At 40.6% G+C, this 12,968-nt stretch overlaps 2 protein-coding genes across 7 annotated transcripts; one reads left to right on the forward strand and one right to left on the reverse strand.

Moving 5' to 3' along the window:
* Positions 1-459: 459 nt before the first annotated feature.
* On the reverse strand, positions 460-9,885 carry fancg (FA complementation group G). 6 transcript variants are annotated; one of them, XM_078952074.1, is made up of 14 exons: positions 9,746-9,885; positions 4,457-4,523; positions 4,199-4,324; positions 3,958-4,130; positions 3,646-3,793; positions 3,194-3,324; positions 2,958-3,104; positions 2,580-2,740; positions 2,406-2,478; positions 2,028-2,332; positions 1,898-1,938; positions 1,639-1,812; positions 934-1,048; positions 460-652 (listed from the first exon to the last, which is right to left on the reverse strand). In XM_078952074.1, exons 1-14 carry the CDS (start codon positions 9,767-9,769, stop codon positions 559-561), a joined length of 1,779 nt encoding a protein of 592 aa, XP_078808200.1. In that variant the 5' UTR covers positions 9,770-9,885; the 3' UTR covers positions 460-558.
* LOC101161248 (neurofilament heavy) lies at positions 6,317-12,152 on the forward strand. The gene is made up of 4 exons (XM_004072619.5): positions 6,317-8,759; positions 9,763-9,962; positions 10,048-10,172; positions 10,258-12,152. Exons 1-4 carry the CDS (start codon positions 7,835-7,837, stop codon positions 11,525-11,527), a joined length of 2,520 nt encoding a protein of 839 aa, XP_004072667.2. The 5' UTR covers positions 6,317-7,834; the 3' UTR covers positions 11,528-12,152.
* The last annotated feature ends 816 nt before the right edge of the window (positions 12,153-12,968 follow it).

The following is a 12,968-nucleotide window of genomic DNA, read 5'->3' on the forward strand; positions in this document are numbered from 1 at the left end:
ATTGGCTCATTACTAAATCCATTTCATCCAATAAACATCTACCGCGTTATTTACCGAAGACAAAAAAAATGCTTAGATATTTTTTAAACTGAATTAAAATTAAAATGTAACTATTAATTTAATTAGTTTCCCGTGATAAAAATAAACCCCCTATGTTCCACTAAGTTCGACTTGATTAGCCCTAAAATGTCATATGGAAGACAAACAATGGAGGTTAAACCCATTTTTTCTATAATTCCAAATTTTTAAATATATTTTTTCAAATTTGTTACACCAATTTTGAAGTACAAACCATTTTTCCAGGAACATCGTCTCATGCATGTTCATCTTTTTCATGTTCCCTTACATCCTGACCAGAAACTTTAGCTACACATAAAGAAAGCCCAGATCATGTTAGCAACCAATCCCATAAAACACTTCTTGATCTCCCCAAAAAACAGAGACATAAAAAAACCCAACTTTATTTCACTTTCTTTGTTTTTATTTTCTTGTTTAGGAAATAAACCTCATTTTAGATCAGAGAAGGGTTATTCTGTAATAAGACATCCTCATATTTGTCTAAACTGGACCAAGTTCCTGTATTCTGTGTCGTAGTTCCGTTGAGTCCAACAAAGGGCCAAAGGAGGGTTCTTGTGCATACAAGGGAAAACTCCTAAAACATAACAGGAGTGAAGACATGAGTTAGAAGCCCAATCCTTTTGATAGATTATTTGATGTTGTTACTTTTTTAGGCCTATCGGACACTAATTTCTACTCCAGGTTAGTTTTAATGTATGAAAATAGTCTCTAAAAAGTTCAGCTTTAAAAGGTTTTTCAGATGTTTGAAAAAATAAACGTTATCTTGATCTGCTTACATTGCAGTTCCAACAAAGGACAGCATACTGTAGGTATCTTTAAAGAATGAATACAGAAAGTGAAACGTCATTGCCTTACTCTGTTAAAGACTGAGTTGGAAGGCTCCAGGTCGCTTCCCAACGAGCTGCTGCCTCCCGCTTTCTGTCAAGCCTCCACAGTACTTCACCACACCACAGCCCTGCACCTATACCCTCTGAAACATCAGGGAACGCATGATGATACGAGCAAACCCAAATATATGTTTATATTGGTCCCCCCACTGCATACATGTTTATTGCTTCAGTTTTACAGAATGTATAAAAGAAAACATGGACGGCAAGAAAGACATACCATGAGAACACAACATACTTTTTGTTGGTTGTACAGAAATATGGTATACAATACAGGACAACTGAAATACATTAAAGAGAAAGTTGTTTTGACAAACATCTTTAAAAGGTAAAAAGGTAGGAATAACTGGAAATGTCAATTAAGAAACGAAAAGCCTAAATTGATGCTTTAGTCTACATACTAGTGATCAAAGCTGAACCTTTTTTTTTTTTTTTTTTTATCTTGAATACTGTTGGATTATGAATCAGAGGCTGTTTTTATGGGTTTACACTCTTACATGTGTATAAACTATACTTTGTGGATGTGATCAAACTAAAGATGCAGATCTCGGATATATATATATTTTTTGTTTTTTTAATAAAAATTAAAGAACCACATTTTACTGTCAATCAAAATTCAAATAGACCTTTGAGGCTCACTCAATTCAACACAAAATTATGTTTTTTGGCAAACCTGGAAGAGCCTGTAGGCTCAGCTGGAGGTCCCTTAGAGCCTCCTTAAGGTGGTCCATCTGGCTGAAGCTGATCCCCCGACCAGCTAACGAAAGGCCTTTAAGCCTTTGAAGGATGTGCAGGTTAGCTGTTTGGCTGAGGTGTCTTCCTGCTTGGGAAACGTCTGTCTGGGCATCTGCATAAAGTAAAAAAATATGAAAAGCTCTTCCAGTGACAAAAAAAATAGAATGAAATAAAAAGCTCAAAAATCTGATAAGTACCTCTCCTTTTAAAGTGCACTTTCACAAGCATGTTGACACACCTAGAAAAGCATTACATTATCTTGATTAAGTTTTTATGATGAACCAAAAACAATGACAGTCAAAAAGCAGGTGTATCTCACTCACAGACCTTGTGTAGTGAGTCACAGCTTGTTTCCAGTCCTTCAGCTGAGAGTAGCATTGACCTTGTAGCAGGTATGCAGCTGCAGCCCAGAGGAGCGCTGCAATTCTGTCTTCTCCCTCCTTTTGCATAGCCTCACTGCCCTCCTCTGGTTCTTCAATCACTACTGTCTCAGGCAGAAGTTCCAGCGTTGAGTCAACAACTTCCATGCAAAGAGCCATACTGTCTGCAGGTCGCTGGGCCATAAGCAAGGCAACTGCAGCTTCTAAGTAGAGTTTGGGTAACCTGGGGAGGGTGGAGAACTCAGAATGCACCTGGAAAAATGTAAAACAATTAGGATTTTTCAAAAGACTTTTTAAATAAGTGAGTGTCAGGCACTGTTTTTACTTTTACTCTGTGATGATCCTCTGAGTGAAGGGTAGCCAGAAGGTCAAGGTAGTGTTTAACCCCCTCAGACACTCTGCAGAATAATCAGTTTAATTGCCATCAAAAAGCAAGTTTGGTGTTTTGGCTTTTTTTGCAGGTCTGGATTTGAGTTTCCAGAGGAAAAAAATAACTAACCTGCCACTGAGAATGCATTTGAGAGCCAGTCTGTGAAGGACACTGAGAGCAGATGGGACTGAGAGCAGGTCTTTCAGTGATTGGCTGCCGAGAAGCAAAGACGGAGAGAGAAGTTGGACTCCAGCGGTGGAGGGCTCTGCAGGTGAAGGCAATAACAAAGTCTGCAGAACAACAGCAGTTTTATAGTAACCAACTGTATGTTGAAGAGAGCAAAAGTAAAATTTCTGCTTGTCTACTTGACAATTCATGTACATAATAAAGAAAGACATTTTTTATTTCATCTGCAAAATGTTTATGTACACTAACTTACAAACAACTTGCAGCGTTTTCACTTTGTGCATGTATTTACAGATGAGTTTGTGCGATTGCATTACTAACCGAGTGCATTATATGAAGAGCTTGTATCTCAGCTTGCGTGTTTCCAAGCTCACAATAGACAAGTGTGCTCTGATGGAGCGCATACACACACTGGGCGTCTGTTTCTAGGGCCTTTTTGTAGCAATGCAGTGCCATCTGAGGGCAGTTCTGAAGACAAACACATATACATTTAGTGGATTAAAAACAATCCTACAGGACTTTTTTTTTTTTTTGGTTGTTATTATGTGAAAGTGTACCATATGGGCGAGGCATGAGCCTGACAGGAGGTGTGTGTAAGCAACAAGAGTTTTGGGAGCTGGCAGTTTGGAAGCCGCCTGCAAAAGAGGCAGAGCTTCAGAGCTCCGACCCTCATTCATCTGTTCTGCACCTTAAAAAAAAAAAGAGAAACAGATCAGAGAGAAATTCATGTTGAAAGAACTTGTCAGAAACAACAGTTATTCATGGTTTTAATCCTCACGAACTTTGTTTGGCCAAAGCAATAAAGTATTATTGAGTTATAATGATTAGCCTTTAAAAAATGGTGTTTGTCAAAGGGACGGGAAATCCTCCGGCAAGCAGACAGGCCACTTTTCAAATGGATGTGTTGTTTGCTGCTATCGAGTAGATAAATGTGATCAGTTATCACAAACGATTCATTCAAACTATGTTATCAAGAGACAAAAAGAGAACTATTGTGAAAGTTGCTCACTTTGAACAATGACTCTGCAGATTTGCAATAACTCAGTAAACCTTTTCGGATCCATCACCAGTAAAGGAACCTTTGTGGAGGTTTCCTTTGCATCTTCTCCACAATCACCTCCAACTCCACTACTTAGAGCTTCAAACATGGAGGACTCCTGCAGCATTATAAGAAAAAAATGCAGACTTTTAGCACCACTTTACATTATTAAATCATGTATTTACGTAGTTATATAATATAAAATTAAGGTGCTCATTTATCAAGCAAAGACACCAGATATTAGGCTAAATAGTGACAAAATCCTTAGGATGCAAGACAAACCTGAAAATCCTTTATAGGCTTTAGCTGGCATGTGGCCAGCCATATTGCCCACTGCAGACATGGAAGAAGCAGCAGGAAGGGATGCAAAGCTGTGTTCTCCACTGATCGGATAGCAGTTATCCAGAGTATAGGAGCATCTGACTGACAAAGGTTTTCCCCTTTCATTTGTAGAACTGCAAAGAATACAGACAAGTGGTGACAAAGAGAACATCCCATGTCAGTGCTTTTCAAAAAGGCTCACTTCTCTCAGTTGCTTGTTTGAGGAGGAGCTCAGCTTCAGTGAACTGAGACTGTGAAATCAAGCAGATGCAGGCATTGTACACAACCGAGAGCTCCAGCTGTGCGTGATCGGTTTCAGGTGGGACTCCTAAAAGAATCAGGCATGGGGGGGAAAAAAGAAACCTTATAAATCAGTAGGTGCAGATACTGGAATTAAGGTGAAATAATAATTTTAAAAATATATATCAACAAAAATTTTCAGTTTATTAGGAGGAGGCACCTTGTATTTTTCTCAACAGTTTTTGAAACCCAGAGGTTAGATGTGGCCCAACAGCATTCTGTCCTTCCTGTTTCTGACAGAAAATAGCAATCAGAATAATTAAACAAAAAAAAAAGGAGCTTAGGACACACTAACCGTTTGCAAAGTCGTGATTGCTAAAATGTTGGGATTTAGTTTTATTTGAAAATCTTATGTTTGAAGCCAAATTAAAAGCTCTGCCTACTTGTATTCAAACAAAATTTTCCTCTGTTTAAGAAGATGGCAGAAAGAGAAGAAAATGCAATATTGAAGTTCCTTTTGCTCGCACAACCTTAAGAGAGGCACATAGTAGGGTAAAGCTGTGGAATTCACTAGACATAACATCCAAACAAATCAATGACACAATTACATTCAAAACATAGTTTGAAACACAATGTTAGACAAATACCATCAAGGAGATTAATTTAAGCAATTACAAATTTAAAAAAAAGAGAGAAAAATGGGGACGTGCATTTGGAAAGATGTGATGTTACTATTGTTGCTGCTGTTGTTGTTTTGTGCTGGTGTGGAAGGAACAGAGGGCTTAAGAATATTGAACAATAAACAACAGTTTTTAAATAAGTGACAAAGAAGTAGGGCATACTCCTAAAGCTTGATTTACAAGCAAACAGCGCCAATTGACAGTCAAAGTTTATAGTAAATGCAAAAGTCCTGACATCAAAAACGCTAAGTGAAAAAACATATAACAATTAAAGGCTGACCTCCAGAAAAAGCCTGATGTTAAAGTTGTGTTATTTAGTATTTCTTTACAATTTTTAAGAAAAGGAACTTGATCATACATAGTAGAACTTAACCCTTCAACTGAAACCTTTCATTGATTGTCAATGAAGAAAACACCTTTTCTTGTACAGAAATGGTAGAGAAAAAGGTTTTATTTTGACATGTCAAAAAGATAACTACTGTACTAACTAGCCTCATGAAAACATAGGCAAAGTTGCTGGATTTCTTTTTAAGAAACGGACTTCCAGATAAAGTTAACATACCTTACAATTTCTTACCAACTCGTTGTTTTCTTCTGTCCAGTAGTCAAATAAAGACTGTTGTTGGTTCATTTTACTGAAACAATTTAGGTGCAGATTGTTCGAGTTTCCCTCGTCTGCAAAGTCGCGAGATAACCGGAAGTAAACACAAAAAAGGAAAGTGGAGCAATTTCTCTGCTGCCCCCTGTAGTCATATCTATGAACTGCATGACAAGTGTGTTCATCATCCAGAAGGGGGCGCATCTGAGCAAGGCAGATGGTCAGTTGCTTTTCTAGAAACTTCAGTCATTGGATTGATAACTACTAAACTATAAAGAACAGTTAGGATTCAACTGTGGAAAATGGCTAAACTGACAAAAAAGGTTTTACAAAAAAGATGATCAGACTGGTTAAATGAGTCATTGTTAAACTTTACTAACAAAATCTTTAGAATATTGCTTAGCGTTGCCTACACTTCTAAAAAGTAATATTAATGCATAAAAGCATAAAGTAAATGAGTAAATGCAGCCCGCTCCAATAATTTCTTTACAGCTGAGTCATGCACTGACAGGGCATCTTTTTTTTTCTAGGTGTACTCTCCCTTCAAGGTGACTTGCTGTTTCACCCATGCAGTTCAACTCTTCCCCTCCCATCGGGATGTCAGTGTTATCATTCCCTTCCACAAATCAACATCTGTTTCTATTTCATTCTCTCCATGTACCTTCATCTCCACATAAACTCTGAGCTTTATATTTGTCTTAAAAACACATCAGGACCTTCTGACATTAACTGTCTCTCAACATGGTGTCCTTGAAAGAATATAGATGTAAATATGAAAAAGTTATTTTTGGACAAGTTTTTTTTTCAAATTCTATTACTGCCTGCTGTCTTTGTTACTCCTTCTGAAGCCAGATTGACAAAAAGGATCTTCTTTTGTATTCTTTGTGGAATTTAATGCCAAGAATCTGTAGGTATGTTAGGTTCTGTATTACGTACAATATCAGTTGGGCTGCATTTGAACGTACATCAAGTTGGAAAACAAGCACCCCAATTATCAAATATTGAAAAAGCTCTTCTTTTTGCCAAGGTCATGTTCCAATCATTCCGTTTTTCTAAAAATCCTATAGGACCAAATGAATGCCTGAATTTCAACATGATCTGTAACAAATTTTCTAATTTTTTTATTTTCTTATTTGGCAAACTCTTATTAACTACATTGTTGGTTCTAAAAATGTATAGATGAAGCTAGACTTAAAGTCTTGGTTAAGAAATAAACCCTTCTTTCACAGCCCTTGACTCTTTTTTATTAAACATCTATTCACATCGTATCAGATTCATGCAAAGTATCATGAATCTTTAATACTTTGTTAATGGAATTGTAAAGGCCATACTAGACACCCTTTTCCAATATATTTTCATGCTTCAGACTGATTTTTTTTTTAATATCTGCAGGAGCCTATAGAGGGCTTCTTTCTTCAAAAAGTTCTGTGGAATAATAGCCGTGTGGCCAAATGTTATGAGATATTAAAGACAAAGATGACGGTTTTCAGAAGAACAGCTGATAATGAGAAATCAGTGGGAGCTGATTTGTCTTTTCTTCCACATTCACCTCAGGGGGATGGATTTAACACATTTCTCTGGTCTCTGTTAAAGTCTGCAGAGTAAACTCCTTCACCCTGGGTGTGAATAATCAATAGGTGCTGCACGGGCTCTTCTGAGCAGTTCCTTTTTTTTAAGCAGACGTTCTCTTACAAGTGACAGCTCTGGGTTTTTTCCTCCCCTATAATGCTGGATAAAAATGTTTTTTGTTTTTTTGCAACGTCTTTGAATGTTTTTTGTGCTTGTAGATGGTCTTTGCATGCGGTCAAATTTTAAACAAACTCCCAAAGATTGCTCCTCTGCAACATAAGTGGAATTATAGAACATAAAAATAGTTAAATGTAAGCGGCATACCTTTTTTGAATGTGTGTGTGTGTGTGTGTGTGTGTGAGAGAGAGAAAGAGAGTGTGCTGTGAGTGCTAAGAATGGGAGTTGTCAATGGCCCAGCGGCTGCGGTGAGTCCCAGGAGGGATGATCTGCAAATTCTCACTGCAGCATTGAAGCTATAGAGCATCAGCAGAACTGTTTTACTCAGCCTGTGCAAAGTTCTTTTATATTTGTGAACGACTTTTATTCATTAAAGAAACCTAAAAAACAAATAAAGTGCATATAAGAGGTTTGTAATAATTAAGTTTAATTTTACAATAATTGTAATCAGTTCATCATTTTAACCTTTGGAGACAGATGAGGTTAGGTTAGAGATGCATTTAAAACTCAATAAAGTGAATTTTTAAACAGAATTTGATTATTTAGATAAATAAAGATTCGAAGAAATCAGTAGATGTTGGGTAAATGTCAGTGTTTCTGCGCAGGCAGTACTTCTTCTCTGAAGCAAAAAAAAGGAGTCTCTCAGAATGAGCCTGACTTCGTGCTGACTCCTGAGTTTTCCCTCCCTCCTATAAAAGCCCTGCGCTCTCCCTCCTGCTGCAGTCAGTCCTCCTCTGGTCTGGTCAGCATGAGTTTCATGGTCGACCACCACAACATGGGGCCGAGCTCGTACCGCAAGGCTCGGCCCGCATCTGTGTCCTCCAGCGGGTTCCACTCCCAGCGCCGCCGCCTCACCTACAGCCAGCCGTCCTCCATCGACAGCTTGGAGACTTTCAACGGCGACATGACCAGGAGGAGCGAAAAGGAGATCCTGCAGGCTCTTAACGACCGCTTCGCCGGTTACATCGACAAGGTGCGAAACCTGGAAATGCACAACCGCAACCTGGAGGCAGAGGCGGCAGCGCTGCGCCAGAGCCAGGCTGGGCGCACGTCGGTCGGGGAGCACTATGAGCGTGAGCTGGGTGACCTGAGGGGTCTTCTGCAGCAGCTGACAGGAGAAAAGGCTCGCGCAGTCATGGAGCATGACCACCTAGAAGAGGACATCCAGCACCTGCGTGGCAGGCTGGAGGATGAGGCGCGAAACCGGGATGAGTTGGAGGCTGCAGCGCGCGCCATGAAGAAGTACGCCGAGGACTGCCGGCTGGCGCGCATGGAGCTGGACAAGAAGCTCTGCGCCCTAGAAGAGGAGGCCGATTTCCTCAAGAAGAACCACGAGGAAGAAGTGGCAGACCTGCTGGCGCAGATTCAGGGTGCGCAAGTCAGCTTTGACATGAGAGACGCACTGAAGGCGGACGTCACCAGCGCACTGCGCGAGATCCGAGCGCAGCTGGACAGCCATGCGTCAAAGAGCGCGACGCACCCCGAAGACTGGTACCAAGGTGAGTTCATGAAGCCTTCTTAAAGTCTTTTGAACTTTTGCCTGTAAAGGATGGTAAGATGTTGAAGTCCTGCGTCCTTCAAAGTGACCAAAGATAACCCAAAATGCATTTGCACTCATCATTACGCAACAGAAATGATTCCACCATTGTCATGCAATAATAAGCATGATCTTAATTACATATAATTGTCTAACCATTAGTGAGTTTAAGCTTTGTTAAAATGCATATAGAAATTGTAAATGGCCACCAAAGAAAGAAAAAAACATGCAAATGAAAAGAAAACTGACTTCGATGAGTCCAGAAGTTTAGTCTCTGCATCTGCGCTGATGATGCCGAGTCATCTCTCTTTCCAAAAGCAAACACTGCAGGCAAGATGGCACTCACAGATAAAACCAATATGCATTCTGCCTGGGGGGTGACATTTCATCCATGCAGGTGCCTGATTGTATCTCTGTTCACAATTCACATAAAACCTCAACAAGTATCTTTTGAAATATCTCTGTTTTTCAGACAATCATCTCCTCCCAAACAATTTTTCTGTAGTTTCTTGACTGAAGGAGTCTCTGCGTACACATAGTGCCACTGCAATGCACAACTGAAAATGCTGAAGGACAAAAGGGGCTTGTGTGCAAAAGTTAATATGTCAGAGGATTTGATATTCAGATTATTATTATTACAAACAAATCTAATTCAGGCATAAAAGGCACGAAGTAGAATGACCATCTCTGTGTCGGCTGAGCCGGACCAGCAGCTTATTCATGATTGGAAATACGGAGCAAGCTGAGTCAGGCTGCCTGAGGGATGGACAGCGTCAAGGTTACTGCTGTTTATAACAGTGATCGTCAATGAAAGCCGCATGATTGATGCACATTTGCTTTTAATTACATGAGTATGTGCCAAACTTTATTTTAATCTATTTATATTTATCTATATTTAATCTATTTTTATTTATTCAAATCTGACAAGGACATACTAACGATGCTCACCTGTGTGCCCCCCACAGTGCGCATGGAGCGCCTCTCTGATGCTGCAAAGTCTAACCAGGATGCGATCCGCGGGAGCCAGGAGGAGATCGCAGAATATCGCCGTCAGCTCCAAAGCCGCATCATTGAGCTGGAGACTCTTCGAGGAACCAAGGAGTCTCTGGAGAGGCAGCGCATGGAGAGCGAGGACAGACACCAAGATGACATCAACTCACTGCAGGCAAAGACATGGAAAAACGCATGTTTGAGCATCGTTTCTCTGATTCTTGGCTTGACCTGTGTGGCTGTGTGTTTGAATATTGCAGGAAACTATTAACCAGCTGGACTCTGAGCTGAAGAACACCAAATGGGAGATGGCCAGCCAGCTGAGGGACTACCAGGAGCTGCTGAATGTGAAGATGGCTCTGGATATTGAGATTGCTGCTTATAGGTTTGTCAGGGTCAAAAATCGAACTCTGATATGACAGTTAAAAAAAAATCCAAGATATATCATGTTTCCGTTGTTGTTAACACAGGAAGTTACTGGAGGGAGAGGAGAACCGCGTAGTCTCTGGAGGATCTCCATACTCCTACTTGGATAGCCGACTCTCCGGACACATGAAGGTGAAAGGCGAGGAAATCTCTGATACAGTCATTGTAGAGGAGCAGACAGACGAGACACAGGTGACGGAGGTGACAGAGGAGGCCGTAGAGGAAGAAGAGGAGGAAGAAGAAAAGAAGGAGGAAGGAGCAGGAGAGGAAGAAGAAACTAAAGAAGAGGGTGAAGAAGAGGAAGGAGAAGATAAGGAGGAAGGAGATGGAGAGAAAGAAGAGGGCGAAGATGCAAAAGAGGAAATGGAGGATGAGCAGGAGGAGAAAGGAGATGAAGAGGAGAAGGAAGCATCTCCTCCTTCAAAATCTCCACAGCCCAAGTCTCCAACTGTCAAATCCCCAGAACCTAAATCACCCCAAAAATCACCAGCAGCCAAATCCCCAATGCCAAAATCTCCAGCCAAGTCTCCAGCAGGAGAAGAATCAAAATCACCTGAGTCCAAATCTCCTCGTAGCAAATCACCAGAAGCTAAATCACCAGAAGCTAAATCTCCAGAAGCTAAATCTCCAGAAGCTAAATCTCCAGAAGCTAAATCTCCTCCTGCAAAGACCCCAGAGCCAAAGTCTCCAGAAAAAGAGACCAAACCTGCCGCAGCCAAAGAACCCCCCAAAGAAGAGAAAACTAAGGAGAAGCCTCAGCCTGTCAAAGAGGAAAAGAAAGAGCAACCTGTAAAGGAGGATGAGAAGGAGAAAGAGAAGCCTGCAAAGGAGAGTGAGAAGAAGCAGGAACCCAAAGAGAAGGAGCCAGAGAAACCAGAGGCAAAGAAAGAGAGTGCCGCCAAAGAAGCACCAAAGAAGGAGGAGGCTTCAAAACCATCAACACCCAGCAAGCCATCCGAAGACAAACCTGCCCCCAAGTCTGAGCCTAAAGAAAAAGCTCCTGCTCCCAAGGAGGAGAAGCCTTCTGCTCCCAAAGCAGACACGGGTGAATCTGAAGCCAAGGGAGCACCTAAACCTGACCCGGAGAAAACTGAGAGCAAGACAGAGGTGAAGAAGCCAGAGAAGCCTGTGCCTAAAGTGGAGCCAGAGAAGACAGAAAGCAAGAAAAAGCCAGAGGAGAAGAAGCCAGAGGAGAAAAAGGAGGTGGGTAAAGAAGAGAGTAGAGACGTGAAGGACGGAGCAAAGACAGAGAAAGCAGAGAAATCTTCCGGCACTGAATCAAAAACCAGCAAGGAGGAGCAGGCCAAGAAGTAGGACCAGTTTTCAGCTCTAAAGGAGAGGAGGAGATGCCAAAGAACTTTGAAGGTCAGGCGTAGGTAAGGCCAAGAGCAGGAGAACAGAGCTGAATGCTTTTTAAACGGGCAACCGATCGTCCAAAGCAAAGCAGGTAACAGTATGTAAGCAATATTGATTTTCTGCAGCACACCCCCCCCTCGCTCCCCGAGTATGGCCGTCACGTACCCCGAAGCTTCCGATGTACGACTGTAATGAACGCAGAATGCTCCACAAAAATCATTTGAATGCGACAACTGCCCTTAACGAACAACAAGTGCATTTAAACAGAGTCCTGAAGGGGACAGCAGGGTGCTGCGCCTACAAGCCTTCAAGGGTAAAGATGTCATAAAAGCTAAAGATTGTGATTGATACTGAACACAAATGATCATACTCAAGTAAGCAGAAATGTTTATATTATATTTAAGTATAATTTCAGTAAGAATGACTCGATTTTTTTTGCCTGTTGTGCACCTTAATGCTGCTTCTCCATGAACTGTGGTATCTAACTCTTCCAGTCTGCAATGCTAGGACTAGGACTGTGCTATGTATAAACTGCTGAGAATATGCAATGTGAAACAGTAAATAAAATCATCCAGATATGAAACCCAAGAGACATTGTGGTGTTTTCACAAGTAGGCTGAAAGTTGTCAAGTCTGGTTCTTCTTGAGCTGAGATTTCTGGAGAGTCAGGGTGGTTTGCAGGAAGAATAAAAAAAAAAAAAGAGATGCTATAAGTTCCTGCACTGCATTGCGGTTGAGGGAAGGGGGAGCTGTGCCCTCCCTCCAGCAGTCACCGCACCCTCCTCACATGAACCGACCACGTTCATGGATTAATAAAGATACGGGTGTAACCTGCATCCACAGCAAATTCTTCTCACATGGTAGACGCTCATGACAAGAAAAGAACAATCCCAAAACCTCCACTTTGAACCGGATTTACATTACAATGAACAAAAGTCTGAAGTTGAATGGCCTTCAAAGTAAAAGACTTGTCAAATACTCCTTCATGCTTTTAATAATCTACTTTTAACATAAACTTTAAAAAGAGTTCATATTAGTAAGCATTGTATTTTTAAAAGGTAAAAAGATTTAAAAAAAAATTAAAAAAGGAGCAAACACCTCCTTCTGCAGTTCCTAATAGGAGAACACTTCAAAGATGCTAAAAATAGACCTGGATTGATGGGACTGCTGTCATCAGTGAATGGTTTCTTCATTGAATGGTTTCTATATATATATAAAATTGAACTATGTTTAGCATTATCTTTAGAAGAGTTTTGCAGCAGCAGCATAGATTCACAAGCTGTAATAGCTTTTTTTTTTTTAATGTGAAGTTAAAAATGAATATTTTATACACACACTTACATAGTGTTACATTTTACAGGGGATGGACTACAGTAAACACTTTAGCTAAACTGCAAACA

This window comes from Oryzias latipes, chromosome 9, assembly GCF_053564925.1.
Source record: "Oryzias latipes strain Hd-rR chromosome 9, Olatipes_Hd-rR_3.1".
Taxonomy (NCBI): Eukaryota; Metazoa; Chordata; class Actinopteri; order Beloniformes; family Adrianichthyidae; genus Oryzias; species Oryzias latipes.

Excerpts from the sequence above, each read along its gene's own strand:
- LOC101161248 (XM_004072619.5), top strand. The coding sequence starts at position 7,835 with ATGTTGGGTAAATGTCAGTGTTTCTGCGCAGGCAGTACTTCTTCTCTG. Across the intron at positions 8,760-9,762 it reads CCCCGAAGACTGGTACCAAG|TGCGCATGGAGCGCCTCTCT; the intron begins GTGAGTTCATGA and ends TGCCCCCCACAG. Across the intron at positions 10,173-10,257 it reads ATTGAGATTGCTGCTTATAG|GAAGTTACTGGAGGGAGAGG; the intron begins GTTTGTCAGGGT and ends TTGTTAACACAG.
- fancg (XM_023958048.2), bottom strand. The coding sequence starts at position 5,718 with ATGCGCCCCCTTCTGGATGATGAACACACTTGTCATGCAGTTCATAGA. Across the intron at positions 3,105-3,193 it reads GCTCATGCCTCGCCCATATG|AACTGCCCTCAGATGGCACT; the intron begins GTACACTTTCAC and ends GTTTGTCTTCAG. Across the intron at positions 1,939-2,027 it reads GCTGTGACTCACTACACAAG|GTGTGTCAACATGCTTGTGA; the intron begins GTCTGTGAGTGA and ends ATGCTTTTCTAG.